General features: G+C 47.0%; 1 protein-coding gene across 1 annotated transcript in view; it reads left to right on the top strand.

The window, feature by feature from the left end:
- stard3nl (STARD3 N-terminal like) overlaps positions 1-19,915 on the top strand; it is a 31,657-nt gene that overhangs the window by 1,867 nt on the left and 9,875 nt on the right. Inside the window, exons 3-5 of the mRNA XM_072441975.1 lie at positions 8,624-8,701; positions 16,042-16,119; positions 18,630-18,683. Coding sequence (XP_072298076.1) covers positions 8,624-8,701; positions 16,042-16,119; positions 18,630-18,683 — 210 coding nt within the window. The remainder of the gene's footprint in view (positions 1-8,623; positions 8,702-16,041; positions 16,120-18,629; positions 18,684-19,915) is intronic.

The raw sequence follows: 19,915 nt of genomic DNA on the forward strand, positions 1-19,915 counted from the left end.
TTTCCATCCATGCAAACACTCCTCAAGTCACAAAGTACAAAAGTGATGAATGAATGATTGTTGGAACACTTTGTGTCATCCCTTTTTTTTATGAGGGCTTTTTTCGCTGCCACCCAGAGTATGCTCCAGGGGTAAAGGCTTATTGTGTCCATGGCAGGAGCTATGAGGCCCAAGTACATTTCAGGACATTTCGGGACATTTCGGGACATTTCGGGACATTTCGGGACATTTCGGGACATTTCAGGACATTTCAGGACATTTCAGGACATTTCAGGACAATTCAGGACAATTCAGGACAATTCAGGACAATTCAGGACAATTCAGGACAATCCAGGACAATTCAGGACAATTCAGGACATTTCAGTAACTTTGATCATAAGCCAACCAGTTTAAGATTTTAACATATTTTGTCAAGTTTGTATGTTCTGATCAGCTCCTTCCATGTTGTAAGCACAGATTTGACCCAGGGATTCTTAACTTCCTCCAAATGACTCAAGCGTCTGTCATCTGCAGTAAGACCTGTACAGGAACCCCCGGCACCACATGACTCTCAGTATAAGACCTGTACAGGAACCCCCGGCACCACATGACTCCCAGTATAAGACCTGTACAGGAACCCCCGGCACCACATGACTCTCAGTATGAGACCTGTACAGGAACCCCCGGCACCACATGACTCTCAGTATAAGACCTGTACAGGAACCTCAGGCACCACATTACTCTCAGTATGAGACCTGTACAGGAACCCCCGGCACCACATTACTCTCAGTATAAGACCTGTACAGGAACCCCCGGCACCACATGACTCTCAGTATAAGACCTGTACAGGAACCCCCGGCACCACATGACTCTCAGTATAAGACCTGTACAGGAACCCCCGGCACCACATGACTCTCAGTATAAGACCTGTACAGGAACCCCCGGCACCACATTACTCTCAGTATAAGACCTGTACAGGAACCCCCGGCACCACATGACTCTCAGTAGAAGACCTGTACAGGAACCCCCGGCACCACATTACTCTCAGTATAAGACCTGTACAGGAACCTCAGGCACCACATGACTCTCAGTATAAGACCTGTACAGGAACCCCCGGCACCACATGGCTCTCAGTATGAGACCTGTACAGGAACCCCCGGCACCACATGACTCTCAGTATAAGACCTGTACAGGAACCCCCGGCACCACATGGCTCTCAATATAAGACCTGTACAGGAACCCCCGGCACCACATTACTCTCAGTATAAGACCTGTACAGGAACCCCCGGCACCACATTACTCTCACTATAAGACCTGTACAGGAACCCCCGGCACCACATTACTCTCAGTATAAGACCTGTACAGGAACCCCCGGCACCACATGACTCTCAGTATAAGACCTGTACAGGAACCCCCGGCACCACATGACTCTCAGTATAAGACCTGTACAGGAACCCCCGGCACCACATGACTCTCAGTATAAGACCTGTACAGGAACCCCCGGCACCACATGACTCTCAGTATAAGACCTGTACAGGAACCCCCGGCACCACATGACTCTCAGTATGAGACCTGTACAGGAACCCCCGGCACCACATGACTCTCAGTATAAGACCTGTACAGGAACCCCCGGCACCACATGACTCTCAGTATAAGACCTGTACAGGAACCCCCGGCACCACATGACTCTCAGTATAAGACCTGTACAGGAACCCCCGGCACCACATGACTCTCAGTATAAGACCATTGAGATTCACATTCCAGGTCACATCAGCAACACTATGATTTGAGCTGAAATGAATACATTTTTAGACAGGGTAAACCCCAGCCTCCTTTTTCTTTTGAAAATTGTAGAGTTTTAAATTGTATTCAAGGTTTTCTGCCTTACCATACAAATTCAATGTATTTATTTATTTATTGGTGAGTGGATCGAACCCTACATTCCATTTGCATCCAGACATTGGACACATTTCATGAAGGAAATTGTTATGAAAATGTCTGGTTTAGTCAGATCCAGTAGGACATAATCTGCGTAGCAGGCAATTTTATTTTGTGTCCCATCAATTGAGACGCCATAAATTGTTTCCGATTGTCTAATATATTGGGCCAATGGTTCCAAGTACACCGTGAACAAATGGGGGGGACCAAGTACAACCCTGCCTTACCTCTCTCTCTCCAAAGTCAGTGAGTCTGTCAAGTGACTAACGTGCTAGGGACAATATTTTAATATAATAAATTTGGTTAGAACTTTTAATTAGGTTTGTTTTGCTGTTTTTGTTTGTGGTTTATTATGTGTAAAGATTGTCTTCACTTAAGTTGCGTTTGTCGTTCAATAAATCCTGTCTGTTCATCGCAAAATAAATTTGGGATTATTTGTTCCATTCTATTGGACATAGTTGAGGTCTATACACGATAGTCCTCATTAAGAATTGAGATTGGTCTATATGAGGCACAGTCAAGTCGGTCCTTCCTTCAGGCTTTTAGATGGAGGGCTGTGTTCCCGTATTTTGGACCGGGTATTTTAAAATGTGGACGGCCATTTTATTAATAAATCTTAGAAAAAAAGGAAATATTAGTGTTTTCGCTGAGGGGTTTTGGCCGGCGGGCCCCGCCATGCTGAAAAGATACCAGCAGGTATAAAGATAACCGTGCGCGCGGCGCCACCGCGCTTCCCAAAAGATGGCGCCAGGCTGAAAAAACATCTGCCAGGTTGAAAAACAAAGATCGTGTTTTTTATTCAAATAACAAACAACGCTATCATATAGTTAACAACGTAGAAGACTTCCATTCTGGTCCCACATGTTTATTTGGCACCTGTTCACCAGGTCACCTGTTCACCAGATCACCTGTTCACCAGATCACCTGTTCACCAGGTCACCTGTTCACCAGATCACCTGTTCACCAGGTCACCTGTTCACCAGATCACCTGTTTACCTTCCTTGTCACCTGTTCACCAGATCACCTGTTCACCAGATCACCTGTTCACCTGGTCACCTGTTCACCAGATCACCTGTTCACCAGATCACCTGTTCACCTGTTCACCAGATCACCTGTTCACCAGATCACCTGTTCACCTGGTCACCTGTTCACCAGATCACCTGTTCACCAGGTCACCTGTTCACCAGGTCACCAGATCACCAGATCACCGTCCCAGCGCCGCAGTGTAACTTTTCTGCTTCGGTGCTCGATAATATGGGAAGCCAATATGATCACACTCCACCACTTAGGAGCGGAGTATGGCGTAAATTACGGTGCTCGTTTATGGCGCACGGCGTTAAAAGCGCTCCTTTATTTTGTAAAAGCGTTGGAAAATATGCCGCGATACGCCGCTCCTAAGTGTGTGATCATATTGGTTTTCGGCGCGAGCGCATATTTTTGAAGTAAGTCCGGAGGATGCTGAAGCTACTCGTTTTTTCGCTTAGTTGGCTCCCGTTCTCCCGGACAGAATGATTTGGACGGGGTGTTTTCAAAAGGAAAGGACTAAGTGTGTCTTTTAGAGCTGGAAACAACTCTGAGGTGAACCTGTCGCACAGAGATGTATTGTTTTTTAGTTTTTTGATTGCACTTTGAATATAAGTTGTCGTTATTTTAAGAGATTGATTGTTGGGTGTATTCAAACCATGATTCTCAGTAAGTCTTGTTTGGTTAAAATACATTATTCTGCATCTTATTTGAAACATAGTTCTTTCTGCCTTTTGATTTCTAAGCCAGACTAGGCAGCCATCATCCCAAACTACTGCCACATCTCAGACACAGGACAAACTACTGCCACATCTCAGACACACAAACTACTGCCACATCTCAGACACACAAACTACTGCCACATCTCAGACACAAACTACTGCCACATCTCAGACACAAACTACTGCCACATCTCAGACACACAAACTACTGCCACATATCAGACACACAAACTACTGCCACATCTCAGACACACAAACTACTGCCACACCTCAGACACACAAACTACTGCCACATCTCAGACACACAAACTACTGCCACATCTCAGACACACAAACTACTGCCACATCTCAGACACACAAACTACTGCCACATCTCAGACACACAAACTACTGCCACATCTCAGACACACAAACTACTGCCACATCTCAGACACACAAACTACTGCCACATCTCAGACACACGACAAACTACTGCTACATCTCAGACACACAAACTACTGCCACATCTCAGACACACAAACTACTGCCACATCTCAGACACACAAACTACTGCCACATCTCAGACACACAAACTACTGCCACATCTCAGACACACAAACTACTGCCACATCTCAGACACACAAACTACTGCCACATCTCAGACACACAAACTACTGCCACATCTCAGACACACAAACTACTGCCACATCTCAGACACACAAACTACTGCCACACCTCAGACACACAAACTACTGCCACATCTCAGACACACAAACTACTGCCACATCTCAGACACACAAACTACTGCCACATCTCAGACACACAAACTACTGCCACATCTCAGACACACAAACTACTGCCACATCTCAGACACACAAACTACTGCCACACCTCAGACACACAAACTACTGCCACATCTCAGACACACAAACTACTGCCACATCTCAGACACACAAACTACTGCCACATCTCAGACACACAAACTACTGCCACATCTCAGACACACAAACTACTGCCACATCTCAGACACACAAACTACTGCCACATCTCAGACACACAAACTACTGCCACATCTCAGACACACGACAAACTACTGCTACATCTCAGACACACAAACTACTGCCACATCTCAGACACACAAACTACTGCCACATCTCAGACACACAAACTACTGCCACATCTCAGACACAGGACAAACTACTGCCACATCTCAGACACACAAACTACTGCCACATCTCAGACACAGGACAAACTACTGCCACATCTCAGACACACAAACTACTGCCACATCTCAGACACACAAACTACTGCCACATCTCAGACACACAAACTACTGCCACATCTCAGACACACAAACTACTGCCACATCTCAGACACACAAACTACTGCCACATCTCAGACACACAAACTACTGCCACATCTCAGACACACAAACTACTGCCACATCTCAGACACACAAACTACTGCCACATCTCAGACACACAAACTACTGCCACATCTCGGACACACAAACTACTGCCACATCTCAGACACACAAACTACTGCCACATCTCAGACACACAAACTACTGCCACATCTCAGACACACAAACTACTGCCACATCTCAGACACACAAACTACTGCCACATCTCAGACACACAAACTACTGCCACATCTCAGACACACAAACTACTGCCACATCTCAGACACACAAACTACTGCCACATCTCAGACACACAAACTACTGCCACATCTCAGACACACAAACTACTGCCACATCTCAGACACACAAACTACTGCCACATCTCAGACACACAAACTACTGCCACATCTCAGACACACAAACTACTGCCACATCTCAGACACACAAACTACTGCCACATCTCAGACACACAAACTACTGCCACACCTCAGACACACAAACTACTGCCACATCTCAGACACACAAACTACTGCCACATCTCAGACACACAAACTACTGCCACATCTCAGACACACAAACTACTGCCACATCTCAGACACACAAACTACTGCCACATCTCAGACACACAAACTACTGCCACATCTCAGACACACAAACTACTGCCACATCTCAGACACACAAACTACTGCCACATCTCAGACACACAAACTACTGCCACATCTCAGACACACAAACTACTGCCACATCTCAGACACACAAACTACTGCCACATCTCAGACACAAGACAAACTCTCCTGTTGGAGGATGTGGAATTCAAAGTCACTCATGTCCAGGACGTGTTAGCAGTAATTCTGATACAAACAGCTCATCGTCATGACGACTCTGCTGTGATATGTAACTTGTGTAAAGACAATTCACATGTAAATGAGACTCATGCAAATAGTCATCTGATGATGATGATGTGGAAGAAAGTTGTAAATAAGGCCATCTGACTTTGTTAATTAATTTGTTCAACTAATTTTATTTGTAAGTTTTCTGTTTTATTTTGAAAAAAAAAAAGCGTTTAAAAGTTAATTTGTTAAGTTTAAAAAAATAATAATAATATATTTACAAATGTGGGTGTAATCCCTCATTCGTCCAGGAGAGTTCCATTGTAGAAAAAGCTTCAGTTGTTTCATCTGGACTCAGTTAGGAAAAAATAGACGTTTCGACTTCATCCAAGAGTCATTGTCAATAAAAATAACCTTCACCTCACCGTCTTCAAACGAGTGATTAGAGGCTTCAAGATGCAGATGCACGGCGCTCTGAGGTCCTGAACTCCAGTGTCTTCTGTGGTCCTGAACTAGTATTTCTTCTGTGCTGATAGAGCCTCTTGTGCAGAGGCTGTTTAGTCTCACTATGTAACGTTGTAAAGAACGTTACATAGTAACTAGTAAATACTAGTTCAGGACCACAGAAGACACTGGAGTTCAGGACCACAGAGCGCCGTGCATCTCCATCTTGAAGCCTCTAATCACTCGTTTGAAGACGTGAGGTGAAGGTTTTAAGCAGGAGAAAAGATGGTTTGAAAGAGGAGTTAAGGAAGCTATTTTTTTTAAATAGAAAAACCTTCTTTAAACAGAAACGGAGGTCTAAGGTTCAATCTTCCTGTAGTGTACAATGGTATCCTGAACCCCTGGAGAGGTAGAGGACCAGGACCAGGACATTTAGATGCTCATCAGGTCCTCAGGGTGAGCCAGGGTCTCACAAAGACAAAGGGGAGACTAAGAGCCCATTAAAGGGTTGAATAGGCTCAGTAGATACAAAGAGGGTAAGTTTCTGTTGAAACAAACAACTCTTTCCTCTTCAGGAAGGCTCCTCCCAATGGGCGGGACTTACCACAGAATAGTATAAATATCGGAGTTCTCGACCTAAATTCTTTTATTGACAATGACTCTTGGATGAAGTCGAAACGTCTATTTTTTCTAACTGAGTCCAGATGACTACAACTGAAGCTTTTTCTACTATATTTACAAATGCATTTGAAATAAATAATCTTGTTACATCAATGCAAAATATTGATTGTTAGTCACTTTCTTGAAAATAAATAATGTATTGTTTAGCAGCTGCTGCTCCTTCATCTGAGCCTGAGGTGTAAAACCATGTGAACATTTAAAATAAATCTCCAAGTACCAATATCGTACCAATAGCTACACATAAATTGATATAGTGATAGTTTAAATGTAAAAAGTTTAAGTTTAAAAGTATTAAATGGTTATAGTTGTGGTGATAGTTGTGGAATCTAAAGACAATGACAATCTGTTTTTATTTGTAATAACTAACCTTCAATTTAGCAAAGTAAACCTGAAAAATAAATTGAAGCACCCATATGTTGCCAACATGATAATTAACTCTAAACCCAGTTTAGTTAACATGATCAAACTTTAAATTCACAAAATACTGTTGTTTCTGTTGCGTCATGATAGGGTATTGTGAGTACTGTGTAGACTCATGTGTGCTGTATACAAGTCGTGTATGTGAAGTATTCACGTTAATGTGGCTTATTGGCTCCAGAATGGAATGGATCCAGACATTGTTCTTGCCATGGTTTCTTCTTATTCTTATTATAGTTTTGCATGGTAACATTTTGCCACAACTCGAGCATTTTTGACCCTGAACATTGATGACTGTCACACATGGGGTCATAGGTCACACATGGGGTCATAGGTCACACATGGGGACATAGGTCACACATGGGGACATAGGTCACACATGGGGTCATAGGTCACACATGGGGACATAGGTCACACATGGGGTCATAGGTCACACATGGGGTCATAGGTCACACATGGAGACATAGGTCACACACGGGGTCATAGGTCACACACGGGGTCATAGGTCACACACGGGGTCATAGGTCACACACGGGGACATAGGTCACACACGGGGTCATAGGTCACACACGGGGTCATAGGTCACACACGGGGACATAGGTCACACACGGGGTCATAGGTCACACATGGGGTCATAGGTCACACATGCTTGTAGAACGCTCGTCTCAACAGTGCGACTGGTTCAAAAAAGAAAAAACATGAAACTCTTAATCTTTGGCTTAGGCACATGAGACTTGGGACAGTGATAGAGCGACCTTTGACCTCTGACCTTTGATGAGTAAAACACACCTGGAGCATCGCTCTATGATAAACAGGAAGTCAGCCATGTTGAATTGAGGCGGTCGCGCGGGAGGCGAGAGCATCATCGCTGCTGCCGCGGCTTTAATTTTGTCTTTTATATTGTCGCAAATCGTCTCATTGATATTGTGACTCACAAGACCAGAGAGAAACTAATTAGGTCACATTTAAAATAAGACTTTAGGAAAGTGAGGCATCCAAAGAAAAAGAAAGTTAAGGCACATGGTAAACGTTTGTGTCGTAAGGACCACTACTTCTGAAGTAACTTTACTCTTGAGTACATTTTGGGCTCGTCCATGCAGGTGTTCTACTGGCATTGAACTTAATAATCCATCTCAGATGAATTCAACTCTTTTGCCCCATTGACCTCAGATGTGTTGAAATGCTGACAGGGTCGTGCTGTGTTTCAGGGCAAGGACGGCCTCCTGCAGCAGCTCACAGAAGAAGTCCTCCACTACGACTTCCACCACTCCTTCTTCGACATATTTGTGAGTCAGATTCATACCATCTTCATAACAATTACAAATACATCAAAAACATGTACAAAATATTGATGCAGCAACATCGTGTCAGACGTCGTGGCAATGTGGGTACATTTAAATGACATACATTTATTATACATGGCAGCGTTCTACACAGGTCTCATTCAGGCTGATTCTGCTGGTGGACTTGTGCATTCACATTTGAGTTGAATCAGGATTCATTTGCCTGGTTCAGTTTGTTTGATCATTGTGAACACACAATTGAACTCTGAGCCGGACCAAAGAAGTAAACTCGTCCTGATATAATAGAAGACCGGCGCAATTCTTCTGAATTGTGAACGCAAACGAAGCAGAGAGCGGAACAAACCAGGAAGTAAATAAAACAAAATAACCTCCAGTGAGATGAAGAATGGGACACATGACACACAGAGAGCTGAACGTACGAGGAACAAGTCTGATATAACTAGTTATGACCACACAACAACGTCTCAGTCAGCAGTGATTATACTTACAACATGTTTTAGAGCTAAATGGAAGCTGCTTTAACGCAGCCAGTAATAATCTGTACAGGGAAATGTGATGATGTCAAACCTGTGTTTGTCAAACAGCTGAGATTTTGATCACATTTTCTTAACCCTGGGCATTCCAGGTGAGCCAGGGCATTCAGCCCGCCTGTCACTCACCTGTCACTCACCTGTCACTCACCTGTCACTCACCTGTCCTCCTAATGTGAAAACATATGTTCGCACTCTGCCTCAGCTGCAGCTGCACATGTCTTTCCTGAAGTCCACGATTGAATATTGAACTCCAGGTTGTTCCCGCTGCACCAGCCGCTCCACCTCCTGTAGCAGACTCATCCCGTCTGAGATGAGCCCCATGAGGGTGGTGTCGTCATGGTGATGAGGGTGGTGTCGTCCACAAACTTGATCAGTTTTACAGCGTCGTGGCTGGAGGTGCAGCAGTTTGTCACAGGGAGAAGAGCAGGGGAGAAAGTACACAGCCCTGTGGAGCTCCTGTGCTGATAGTCCCAGTGTCTGAGACATTCTTCCCCAGCTGCACACACTGCCTCTGATCCATCAGGAAGTCAGTGCTCCCCCTGCAGGTGGAGTCAGTGCTCCCCCTGCAGGTGGAGTCAGTGCTCCCCCTGCAGGTGGAGTCAGTGCTCCCCCTGCAGGTGGAGTCAGTGCTCCCCCTGCAGGTGGAGTCTGAGCTGGGAGAGCTTGTCCTGGAGCAGAGCAGGAGGTGGTGTTGATGCAGAGCTGAAGTCCACAAACAGGATCAGGAGTCCAGGTGCTGCAGGTGAAGTGGAGAGCCAGGTTGATGGTGTCGTCCACAGACCTGTTGGTTCTGTAGGTGAACTGCAGGAGGTCCAGCAGGAGGTCCAGGAGCGGGTCCAGCAGGAGGTCCAGCAGGGGGTCCAGCAGGAGGTCCAGGAGCAGGTCCAGCAGGAGGTCCAGCAGGGGGTCCAGCAGGGGGTCCAGCAGGAGGTCCAGCAGGAGGTCCAGCAGGGGGTCCAGCAGTGAGGAGGTTAGGGACTTGAGGTGGGGGAGGACCCGGCGCTCAAATGACTTCATGACAGACGTCAGAGCCACAGGTCTGTAGTCATTAAGTCCATTGATCCGGGGCTTCTTGGGGACAGGGACAATGATGGACGACTTGAAGCTGGGACATGGCATGACTCCAGGGAGGTGTTAAGAATGTCTGTGAAGACAGGGGCCAGCTCGCCTGCACAGTCTCTTGAGCTGGCAGGAGTGATGCCGTCTGGCCCAGCAGCTTTTCGGGGATTGGATTTCCGAAATAGTCTGCCTACATCCTGTCTCTGAACTGACAAAGTGGGGGAGGGTGTCAAATCTGCAAAAGAAGGAGCGAAGCCGTTGAGCCAGTTTTCGGCCGTCTGCGGAACGGGGGGCCTCTGGGCTTGTAATTGGTGAGAAGCCGGAGCCCACTCAACACAGAGGCGGGGTTATTGTTGGAGAGCTGCTGCTTCAGAAAAGTATTGTACTGAGATCTAGCTCTCCACACCTCCTGCTAAATCTGTACTTTGCATCTTTGTAGCGCCCTCTAGCTCCGGCCCTGTGCGCTGCCTCCTTCTGCCTCAGCCTCAGTTTAAGTGTGATCCAGGGTTTATCATTGTTGAAAGTGATGGTTTAATGCTGTCCTCACAGAATGTAGGACGTCACAGTGTCCGTGTCCTCATCCAAACTGTCTGTGGCAGCTCTGAAAACCTCCCAGTCTGTAACGTCCAAACACACACGTAGCTCCTCCACAAACAAACCGCACCGATACACAGAGGAATGAATGATGTACATCTCACTGGAGAACCACAGGATCGTATTATGAGGGAATTCTGTTGGAAAAGTGTGTCTGATTTCTTTCTAAGCCCATGTCAAAGTGAACATTACTCACAGAGAAATGCAGACTGTTGGAGAGGATGTGGCAGCAGGAGGCAGACTGTTGGAGAGGATGTGGCAGCAGGAGGCAGACTGTTGGAGAGGATGTGGCAGCAGGAGACAGACTGTTGGAGAGGATGTGGCAGCAGGAGACAGACTGTTGGAGAGGATGTGGCAGCAGGAGACAGATTGTTGGAGATGATGTGGCAGCAGGAGACAGACTGTTGGAGAGGATGTGGCAGCAGGAGGCAGACTGTTGGAGAGGATGTGGCAGCAGGAGACAGACTGTTGGAGAGGATGTGGCAGCAGGAGACAGACTGTTGGAGAGGATGTGGCAGCAGGAGACAGATTGTTGGAGATGATGTGGCAGCAGGAGACAGACTGTTGGAGTGGATGTGGCAGCAGGAGGCAGACTGTTGGAGAGGATGTGGCAGCAGGAGACAGACTGTTGGAGAGGATGTGGCAGCAGGAGACAGACTGTTGGAGAGGATGTGGCAGCAGGAGGCAGACTGTTGGAGTGGATGTGGCAGCAGGAGGCAGACTGTTGGAGAGGATGTGGCAGCAGGAGGCAGACTGTTGGAGAGGATGTGGCAGCAGGAGGCAGACTGTTGGAGAGGATGTGGCAGCAGGAGGCAGACTGTTGGAGAGGATGTGGCAGCAGGAGGCAGACTGTTGGAGAGGATGTGGCAGCAGGAGGCAGACTGTTGGAGAGGATGTGGCAGCAGGAGGCGGACTGTTGGAGAGGATGTGGCAGCAGGAGGCAGACTGTTGGAGAGGATGTGGCAGCAGGAGGCAGACTGTTGGAGAGGATGTGGCAGCAGGAGGCAGATTGTTGGAGAGGATGTGGCAGCAGGAGGCAGACTGTTGGAGAGGATGTGGCAGCAGGAGGCAGACTGTTGGAGAGGATGTGGCAGCAGGAGGCAGACTGTTGGAGAGGATGTGGCAGCAGGAGGCAGACTGTTGGAGAGGATGTGGCAGCAGGAGGCAGACTGTTGGAGAGGATGTGGCAGCAGGAGGCAAACCACTATCAATTGCTTTGACCTTTTTGTATCAAAAAGTATATTCGGAACAAGTGATCCAAATATGTGCCAAACTGTTTTATTACAATTTTAGCTCCTCTATGATCATAAAACATACATTTTGATGTTTTGTAGACCACTAATACCTATTACCGTATTTTCCGTACTATAAAGCGCACGTAAAAGTCTTTAACGTCCTCAAAAGCAGAGTCAAAAAATGGCAAAATTTGGATCTTTTTTTTTGCCTTCAAAGTAAAAAAAAATAAGAATTTACCTACCGTCCTAGCCACTTGAAAAATGTTGACTCGGGTTACAGCAAACAGACAATTTATTTGGGTTTATTTTTTTGTCTGGTACCTGTGCCCAAGATAAAAGTGTTACTATTGTTATAAGAATAACAATAGTAACACTCTTATTTACAGCTGTTATATGGATTATATTATATATATATATATATATATATATATTTATATATCATATTTTTATTAAAAGTATAAGAGTTTTATAAGAGCTTTTCTATAAGAGTGTTTTTTCAAATTTTTTTCTAAGTTATGTTTTTTATTATTTACTTCTGTACCTACTTTGTGTTGCAACCCTAGAATTTCCCCATTGTGGGACAAATAAAGGCTTATCTTATCTTATATTATCTTAAACACCTTCCAAGGAAGGCATTCGGAACAGATGCCCGAAACCACTCGGCCGTTTCCTCTCCCGTGTGACTGAGCTCCTCACCTTATCTCTAAGGGAGCACCCAGCCACCCGGAGGAGGACACTCATTTTACCCAAAGCTCATGACCATAGGTGAGAGTAGGAACGTAGATTTACACCCGAGGACTCCCCGAGGGACACGGTCCAAAGCCTTCTCCAGATCCACAAAGCACATGTGACTGTGCAAACTCCCATGAACCCTGGAGCCCCCGATGGAGGGTCTAGAGCGTGTCCAGTGTTCCACGACCAGGACCAAAACCTGCTCCTCCTGAATCTGAGGTACGACTATTTTTCGGATTCTCCTCTCCAGTCCGGTACGCGCCCGCTGGGTGCACGTGTACGCGCCCGCTGGGTGCACGCGCCCGCTGGGTGCACGCGCCCGCTGGGTGCACGCGCCCGCTGGGTGCACGTGTACGCGCCCGCTGGGTGCACGCGCCCGCTGGGTGCACGCGCCCGCTGGGTGCACGCGCCCGCTGGGTGCACACGCCCGCTGGGTGCACATGTACGCGCCCGCTGGGTGCACGCGCCCGCTGGGTGCACGTGTACGCGCCCGCTGGGTGTACGCGCCCGCTGGGTGCACGCGTACGCGCCCGCTGGGTGCACGTGTACGCGCTCGCTGGGTGTACGCGCCCGCTGGGTGCACGTATACGCACCCGCTGGGTGCACGCGCCCGCTGGGTGCACACGCCCGCTGGGTGCACGTGTACGCGCCCGCTGGGTGTACGCGCCCGCTGGATGCACGCGCCCGCTGGGTGCACGTATACGCACCCGCTGGGTGCACGCGCCCGCTGGGTGCACGTGTACGCACCCGCTGGGTGCACGCGCCCGCTGGGTGCACGCGCCCGCTGGGTGCACGTATACGCACCCGCTGGGTGCACGCGCCCGCTGGGTGCACGTATACGCACCCGCTGGGTGCACGTGCCCGCTGGGTGCACACGCCCGCTGGGTGCACGTGTACGCGCCCGCTGGGTGCACGCGCCCGCTGGGTGCACGCGCCCGCTGGGTGCACGTATACGCACCCGCTGGGTGCACGCGCCCGCTGGGTGCACACGCCCACTGGGTGCACGTGTACGCGCCCGCTGGGTGTACGCGCCCGCTGGGTGTACGCGCCCGCTGGGTGCACGCGCCCGCTGGGTGCACGTATACGCACCCGCTGGGTGCACGCGCCCGCTGGGTGCACGCGCCCGCTGGGTGCACGTGTACGCACCCGCTGGGTGCACGCGCCCGCTGGGTGCACGCGCCCGCTGGGTGCACGTGTACGCACCCGCTGGGTGCACGCACCCGCTGGGTGCACGCGCCCGCTGGGTGCACGCGCCCGCTGGGTGCACGTGTACGCACCCGCTGGGTGCACGCGCCCGCTGGGTGCACGCGCCCGCTGGGTGCACGCGCCCGCTGGGTGCACGTGTACGCGCCCGCTGGGTGCACGCGCCCGCTGGGTGCACGTATACGCACCCGCTGGGTGCACGCGCCCGCTGGGTGCACACGCCCACTGGGTGCACGTGTACGCGCCCGCTGGGTGCACGCGCCCGCTGGGTGCACGTGTACGCGCCCGCTGGGTGCACGCGCCCGCTGGGTGCACGCGCCCGCTGGGTGCACGCGCCCGCTGGGTGCACATGCCCGCTGGGTGCATGCGCCCGCTGGGTGCACGCGCCCGCTGGGTGCACGCGCCCGCTGGGTGCACGCGCCCGCTGGGTGGCCCATGGTGGTCTCATATTGTTTGCTCTTCGAACAGTGTTGTTGATCATTGAAGTCATTTTACTCAGGCTGTTTTAGACTTTTGTGCTGGGCTGATCATTTGTGTTTAGTTCTATGATTGTTTTGTGTTCTGTGAAGATAGAACCCTTCCATTAAAACAAAAATAGAAAGAAAATAGGGTTACATGTTTAAGAGTTTGTTATTGTATGTGATAATTGGAGTTTGTTAAACCAACTTGAATATGTTCATTATGTAATACTGTATCTTTAGTTCAAACGTGATTGCACTTTATTTGTAAAGAAACTGATTTCCTAATACATTTTTTACTGTTTAAAGGGCAAATACTTACATTAATATTCTAATATTAATTATGCACCCACTGCAGTTATACTTTAGACTTTCTTCTCCAAACTTTACTCGTGGTAATCCGTCTCCCCGTCTGACTTATTGTTTAGGCTTTTTAGACTTTATTCTTTAGACTTTATTCTTCAGACTTTATTCTTCTTCTTCTTCTCCCCTTCCTCTCACCCCTTTTCTTCTTCTTTCATCTTCTTCCTCCCCGGTGCTCCTGGCATCCAGTTTCACACCACCCACTGTAATTGTGATTCCTGAAGTTACTTCTGTTGTCGTAGCTTTCAGTGGCGTCCGGCAGCCGGGCATCTACCAGTGTGGACAGGGGACCAGCGACGCCCCGCCACGAGGAAATAAGACTCTAAAAATCCTCTATTATTCCTTTAATCTTGTGGACAAAGTCTGCAATCCGATGATTGTTTTATGAAACAGCTTTTTATTGGAGTTTCTGTTGGAAAAATGCATCACGTTTTTGTTGCTTAGAAATATTGGACTGAGCCATCAAAGTGTCGTAAGTGTTATTCAGAGAACTATAGCATAAAGAACATGCTAACAAGTTTACCAAAGCATCAGTATTACCCCAAATCACTAAATCCATTGAATTCTTCTTCTGTGTCGCTTAGAGCGCCCTCTTGCGCTTGTCAGTGTGAAAATAACAAATAATATCACATATAAGTCGCTCTTGAGTATAAGTCGCACCCCGGCCAAAACTATGAAAAAAGGTGCAACTTATAGTCCGGAAAATACGGTATGTACTTGGGCCTTAAAAGTCCTGCCATGAATGGTTACCTCATGGTTACCTTACACAATTTAGTATTACAGTATTTGAAGCCATGAATGTGGTGTTGTGGTTGTGATGGTATTTGAAGCCATGAATGTGGTGTTGTGGGTGTGATGGTATTTGAAGCCATGAATGTGGTATTGTGGGTGTGATGGTATTTGAAGCCATGAATGTGGTGTTGTGGGTGTGATGGTATTTGAAGCCATGAATGTGGTGTTGTGGTTGTGATGGTATTTGAAGCCATGAATGTGGTGTTGTGGGTGTGATGGTATTTGAAGCCATGAATGTGGTATTGTGGGTGTGATGGTATTTGAAGCCATGAATGTGGTGTTGTGGGTGTGATGGTATTTGAAGCCATGAATGTGGTATTGTGGTTGTGATGGTGCGCGTCTGTGTTTTTCAGCTCCTGGCCGTCTTCAGGTTCGCCGCTCTAATCCTGGCCTACGCCGCCTTCAGACTGCGGCACTGGGCCGCAATTGCTGTGAGTATCTGTGTCTTTAATATTTTTTAAAGTTGCTCTATATATAATTAGGCCAGAGGCGCCCATTCACTCATTGTTGACACCAGCAGGGCGAAGCGCTGCTTCGATCACACATACTTACTCCTGCTATGACAGAAATGGTCAACAATGAGTGCACTGAATTTGCACTGGATTGGCCATGTCCAATGTGTCGCCGTCTGTTTAGTTTTTGGATAATACACGCAATGAGGCCGCGTCAGCGCCATCTTTATCAAGTCGAAAGTGCAGAGCACGAAGCCCGGCAGCCCGCCAGGGCCGTTGGACGCCACTTGCGGCTTTTATATTATTTCTTTCTTTCTTCTTCTCGGGACCAACGCCCCTGATTTACACCCAGTGAACATTGACAAAACGTTTTTAAAAATTGCACACCTCTAAAAATCGTACCTGTACATTCTCCTTTTCCTTAAAATTAAAAAAATTGGTGCGTCAGCGCCTCCCACTAAAAATGCATTGCGAGAGAGCCCAAAAAAAAGAATCCGTAGAATCAGGAAAATTTGGCGCAGAGATTGATGGTGACAAGACAAGTAAAAAATATTATTACGGCAACGCCCAAACAAATGTCGGCCATATTGGATCAAAATTTGCAAAGCATGACTCAGGAGTTTTTCCCAAATGTCGTACTTTTACGAATCAGTTGTTAAACCCTTTGACCTGAACCTACATAAAGTGAAACAAATTAATTTGGTGCGACAGCGCCCCCTACAGAGTGAAATTTAAATGTATATGGACAGTAAAATAGTTTTTCGAAATTTGAAGAAATTTGGCACAAAATTCTATTTTGGCATCCCGATCCAAAAAGTCAATGGGACTCATGTCATACAGCGATGACAGAAACCTCCCATGTTATTCCAACGGTGAACTTGCCAAGTTTCTGAAATGTGAACATGCTGACACTTTAAACTTTTACAAACTCCTCCTTTGGCTTTAGCCCGATTAATCTGAAATTTGGTGAGACTCATCTTCAGAGGTGCATGATCAACCTGCAGGTGGAGTCAGGCACGTTGAGCTGGGAGAGCAGAGCAGGAGGTGGTGTTGATGCAGAGCTGAAGTCCACAAACAGGATCCTGGTGTTGGTTCCCGAGGAGTCCAGGTGCTGCAGGTGAAGTGGAGAGCCAGGTTGATGGCGTCGTCCACAGACCTGTTGGTTCTGTAGGTGAACTGCAGGGGGTCCAGCAGGAGGTCCAGCAGGAGGTCCAGCAGGAGGTCCAGCAGGAGGTCCAGCAGGGGGTCCAGCAGGGGGTCCAGCAGGGGGGAACTGTAAGACTTGAGGTGGGGGAGGACCAGGCGCTCAAATGACTTCATGACTCCAGACGTCAGTGTCACAGGTCTGTAGTCATGTCCAGTGATCCGGGGCTTCTTGGGGACAGAGACAATGATGGACGACTTGAAGCTGGGACATGACATGACTCCAGGAGGTGTTAAAAACGCCAGTGAAGACAGGGGCCAGCTCGCCTTCACAGTGTCTTAAGGTGGCCGGGGTGACACCGTCTGGTCCAGCAGCTTTTCAGGGGTTGGGTTTCAGTAATAGTCTGCTTACATCCTCTTTCTGAACTGAGAGTGTTGGGGGAGGTGTGGGGGACTTGGGTTGGGTTGGCAGAGGTGGCCCCAGTGGGTGTTAAATCTGCAGTAAAAGGAGCTGAGCTGTTGAGCCAGTCGCCATTACTAAATGGTAATTTAGTAATGGGGGGTAATTTATATAGCGCTTTTCTGCCTTCAAAGCACTCGAATCGCTTAACATCAAGGAACCAGTCACCCATTCACTCACCAGTGTGCAGAGACACAGATGCTGTGAGGCGGGTTAAGTGGTAACCAAGATGCCAATGTTGGGAGCTGGATTTGAACCGCCGACCTTCGGATCAGAGGACAAGTACCACAGAGCTACTGCCACCCCTATTATAGAGAGAGTACATCACCTCGGTCAAACAAGACCAGCAGCTGATAAACTATGTGGCCTGATAACGAGGTTTCTTAATGATTGTGTCCTGAAAGTCCTGAAGTGAAAGTAGAAAAGAGTCTCTCTTTATCTCAAGTGCCGACTATTCTCAAGGAATTTCCACCTGCTAGAGGAACTCTGGTTGCCAGGAGGCCCACCATTAACATGCAGCAGGTGAAATCCTCCAACAAAGCCAATCCTGAGCAAGCCGAGCACAGACACTTGGATGAGGAGAGGCCCCAGTGGGATTGAACCATGGGTCAAATGCAGAGCACATTCCTTGTCCTTAAGCTTAATACTTCTGGCTGCAGCAAATTACAGTTACATGACAAAAAATGTATGAGACAAACTGAACTGAGGATCAAAGACTGGACTGACATTACAAAATGATCCATTTAACAGACTCTACTACATGTTTGTACGCGCTCTCTGTGTCCTGGTTTTGTTCCTTGCTCTAAGTTTCTTTTTGTTGTATAAAAAATGAAATAATAGCCCGTACATTGGTGTTCCTGTTGACATCTTCTTCTTGCCCTCACAGATGACCACTGCAGTGAGCTGTGTGTTCCTGATTGTCAAAGTCCTCCTCTCAAAGGTCAGGCTTCAGCTTCCATTACAGATGTCTGGATTTATTTGTACTATTCATTTCCTGATATTCTTAATGTGCCACAGTTTTCGGGCTGTACAGCGCTCCTGAATAACCAAATGGAAATAGTTCATATACGGGCCGCACCTGACAGTAAACCGCAGGTGCCTGAGATATTCTTTTGAACCGGGGTTCTCGCGGTGCACCTGCCAGGGGTGCACCTGCCAGGGGTGCACCTGCCAGGGGTCGGTTCTACAGCCGCGCCCTCCGAGTGGCTCCTGAATGGGGGGATCAGTGCTCTGGCCTCATATGGGGTTGGGTACATGCATCCTAAAACATCCTAAAACATCCTAAAACATCCTAAAACATCCTAAAACATCCTAAAACATAGTGTGTATTGGCCCATCAAGAAATGTGAATAAATATATATTGGCGACCCAAAACATAATGGGATCATGGAAATTATTAAGATACACAGACATTTAAATGTAAGTAAGTGTTATTTGTACAGCACCTTCACAAAAGCTTCACAAAACACAGAATAAAACCACAAAAACTTACAGTGAACAACATATACAACAATATACAGTCAAATCAGTCCCTAAAACAAATGCAATTCAAAGGCTCGACTAAATGAAAAGGTTTTAAGCTTTAAAAGCAACAACAGAGTCCAGTGACGGCAGGGACCATCATAATACATCATAATACACCATAATACACAATAATACACCATAATACATCATAATACACAATAATACACAATAATACATCATAATACATCATAATACACCATAATACACAATAATACACCATAATACATCATAATACACAATAATACACAATAATACATCATAATACACCATAATACATCATAATACATCATAATACACAATAATACATCCTAATACACCATAATACACAATAATACATCATAATACATCATAATACACAATAATACATCACAATACACCATAATACACCATAATACATCATAATACATCATAATACATCATAATACACCATAATATACCATAATACACAATAATACACAATAATACATCATAATACACAATAATACACCATAATACACAATAATACACAATAATACACCATAATATACCATAATACATCATAATACACCATAATATACCATAATACACCATAATTGATAATAATACATCATAATACATCATAATACATCATAATACACCATAATACACAATAATATACCATAATAAACA

This window comes from Eucyclogobius newberryi, unplaced genomic scaffold (genome assembly GCF_026437365.1).
Source record: "Eucyclogobius newberryi isolate DKJ021-1_F unplaced genomic scaffold, fEucNew1.0.hap1 SCAF_12, whole genome shotgun sequence".
Classification (NCBI taxonomy): domain Eukaryota; kingdom Metazoa; phylum Chordata; class Actinopteri; order Gobiiformes; family Gobiidae; genus Eucyclogobius; species Eucyclogobius newberryi.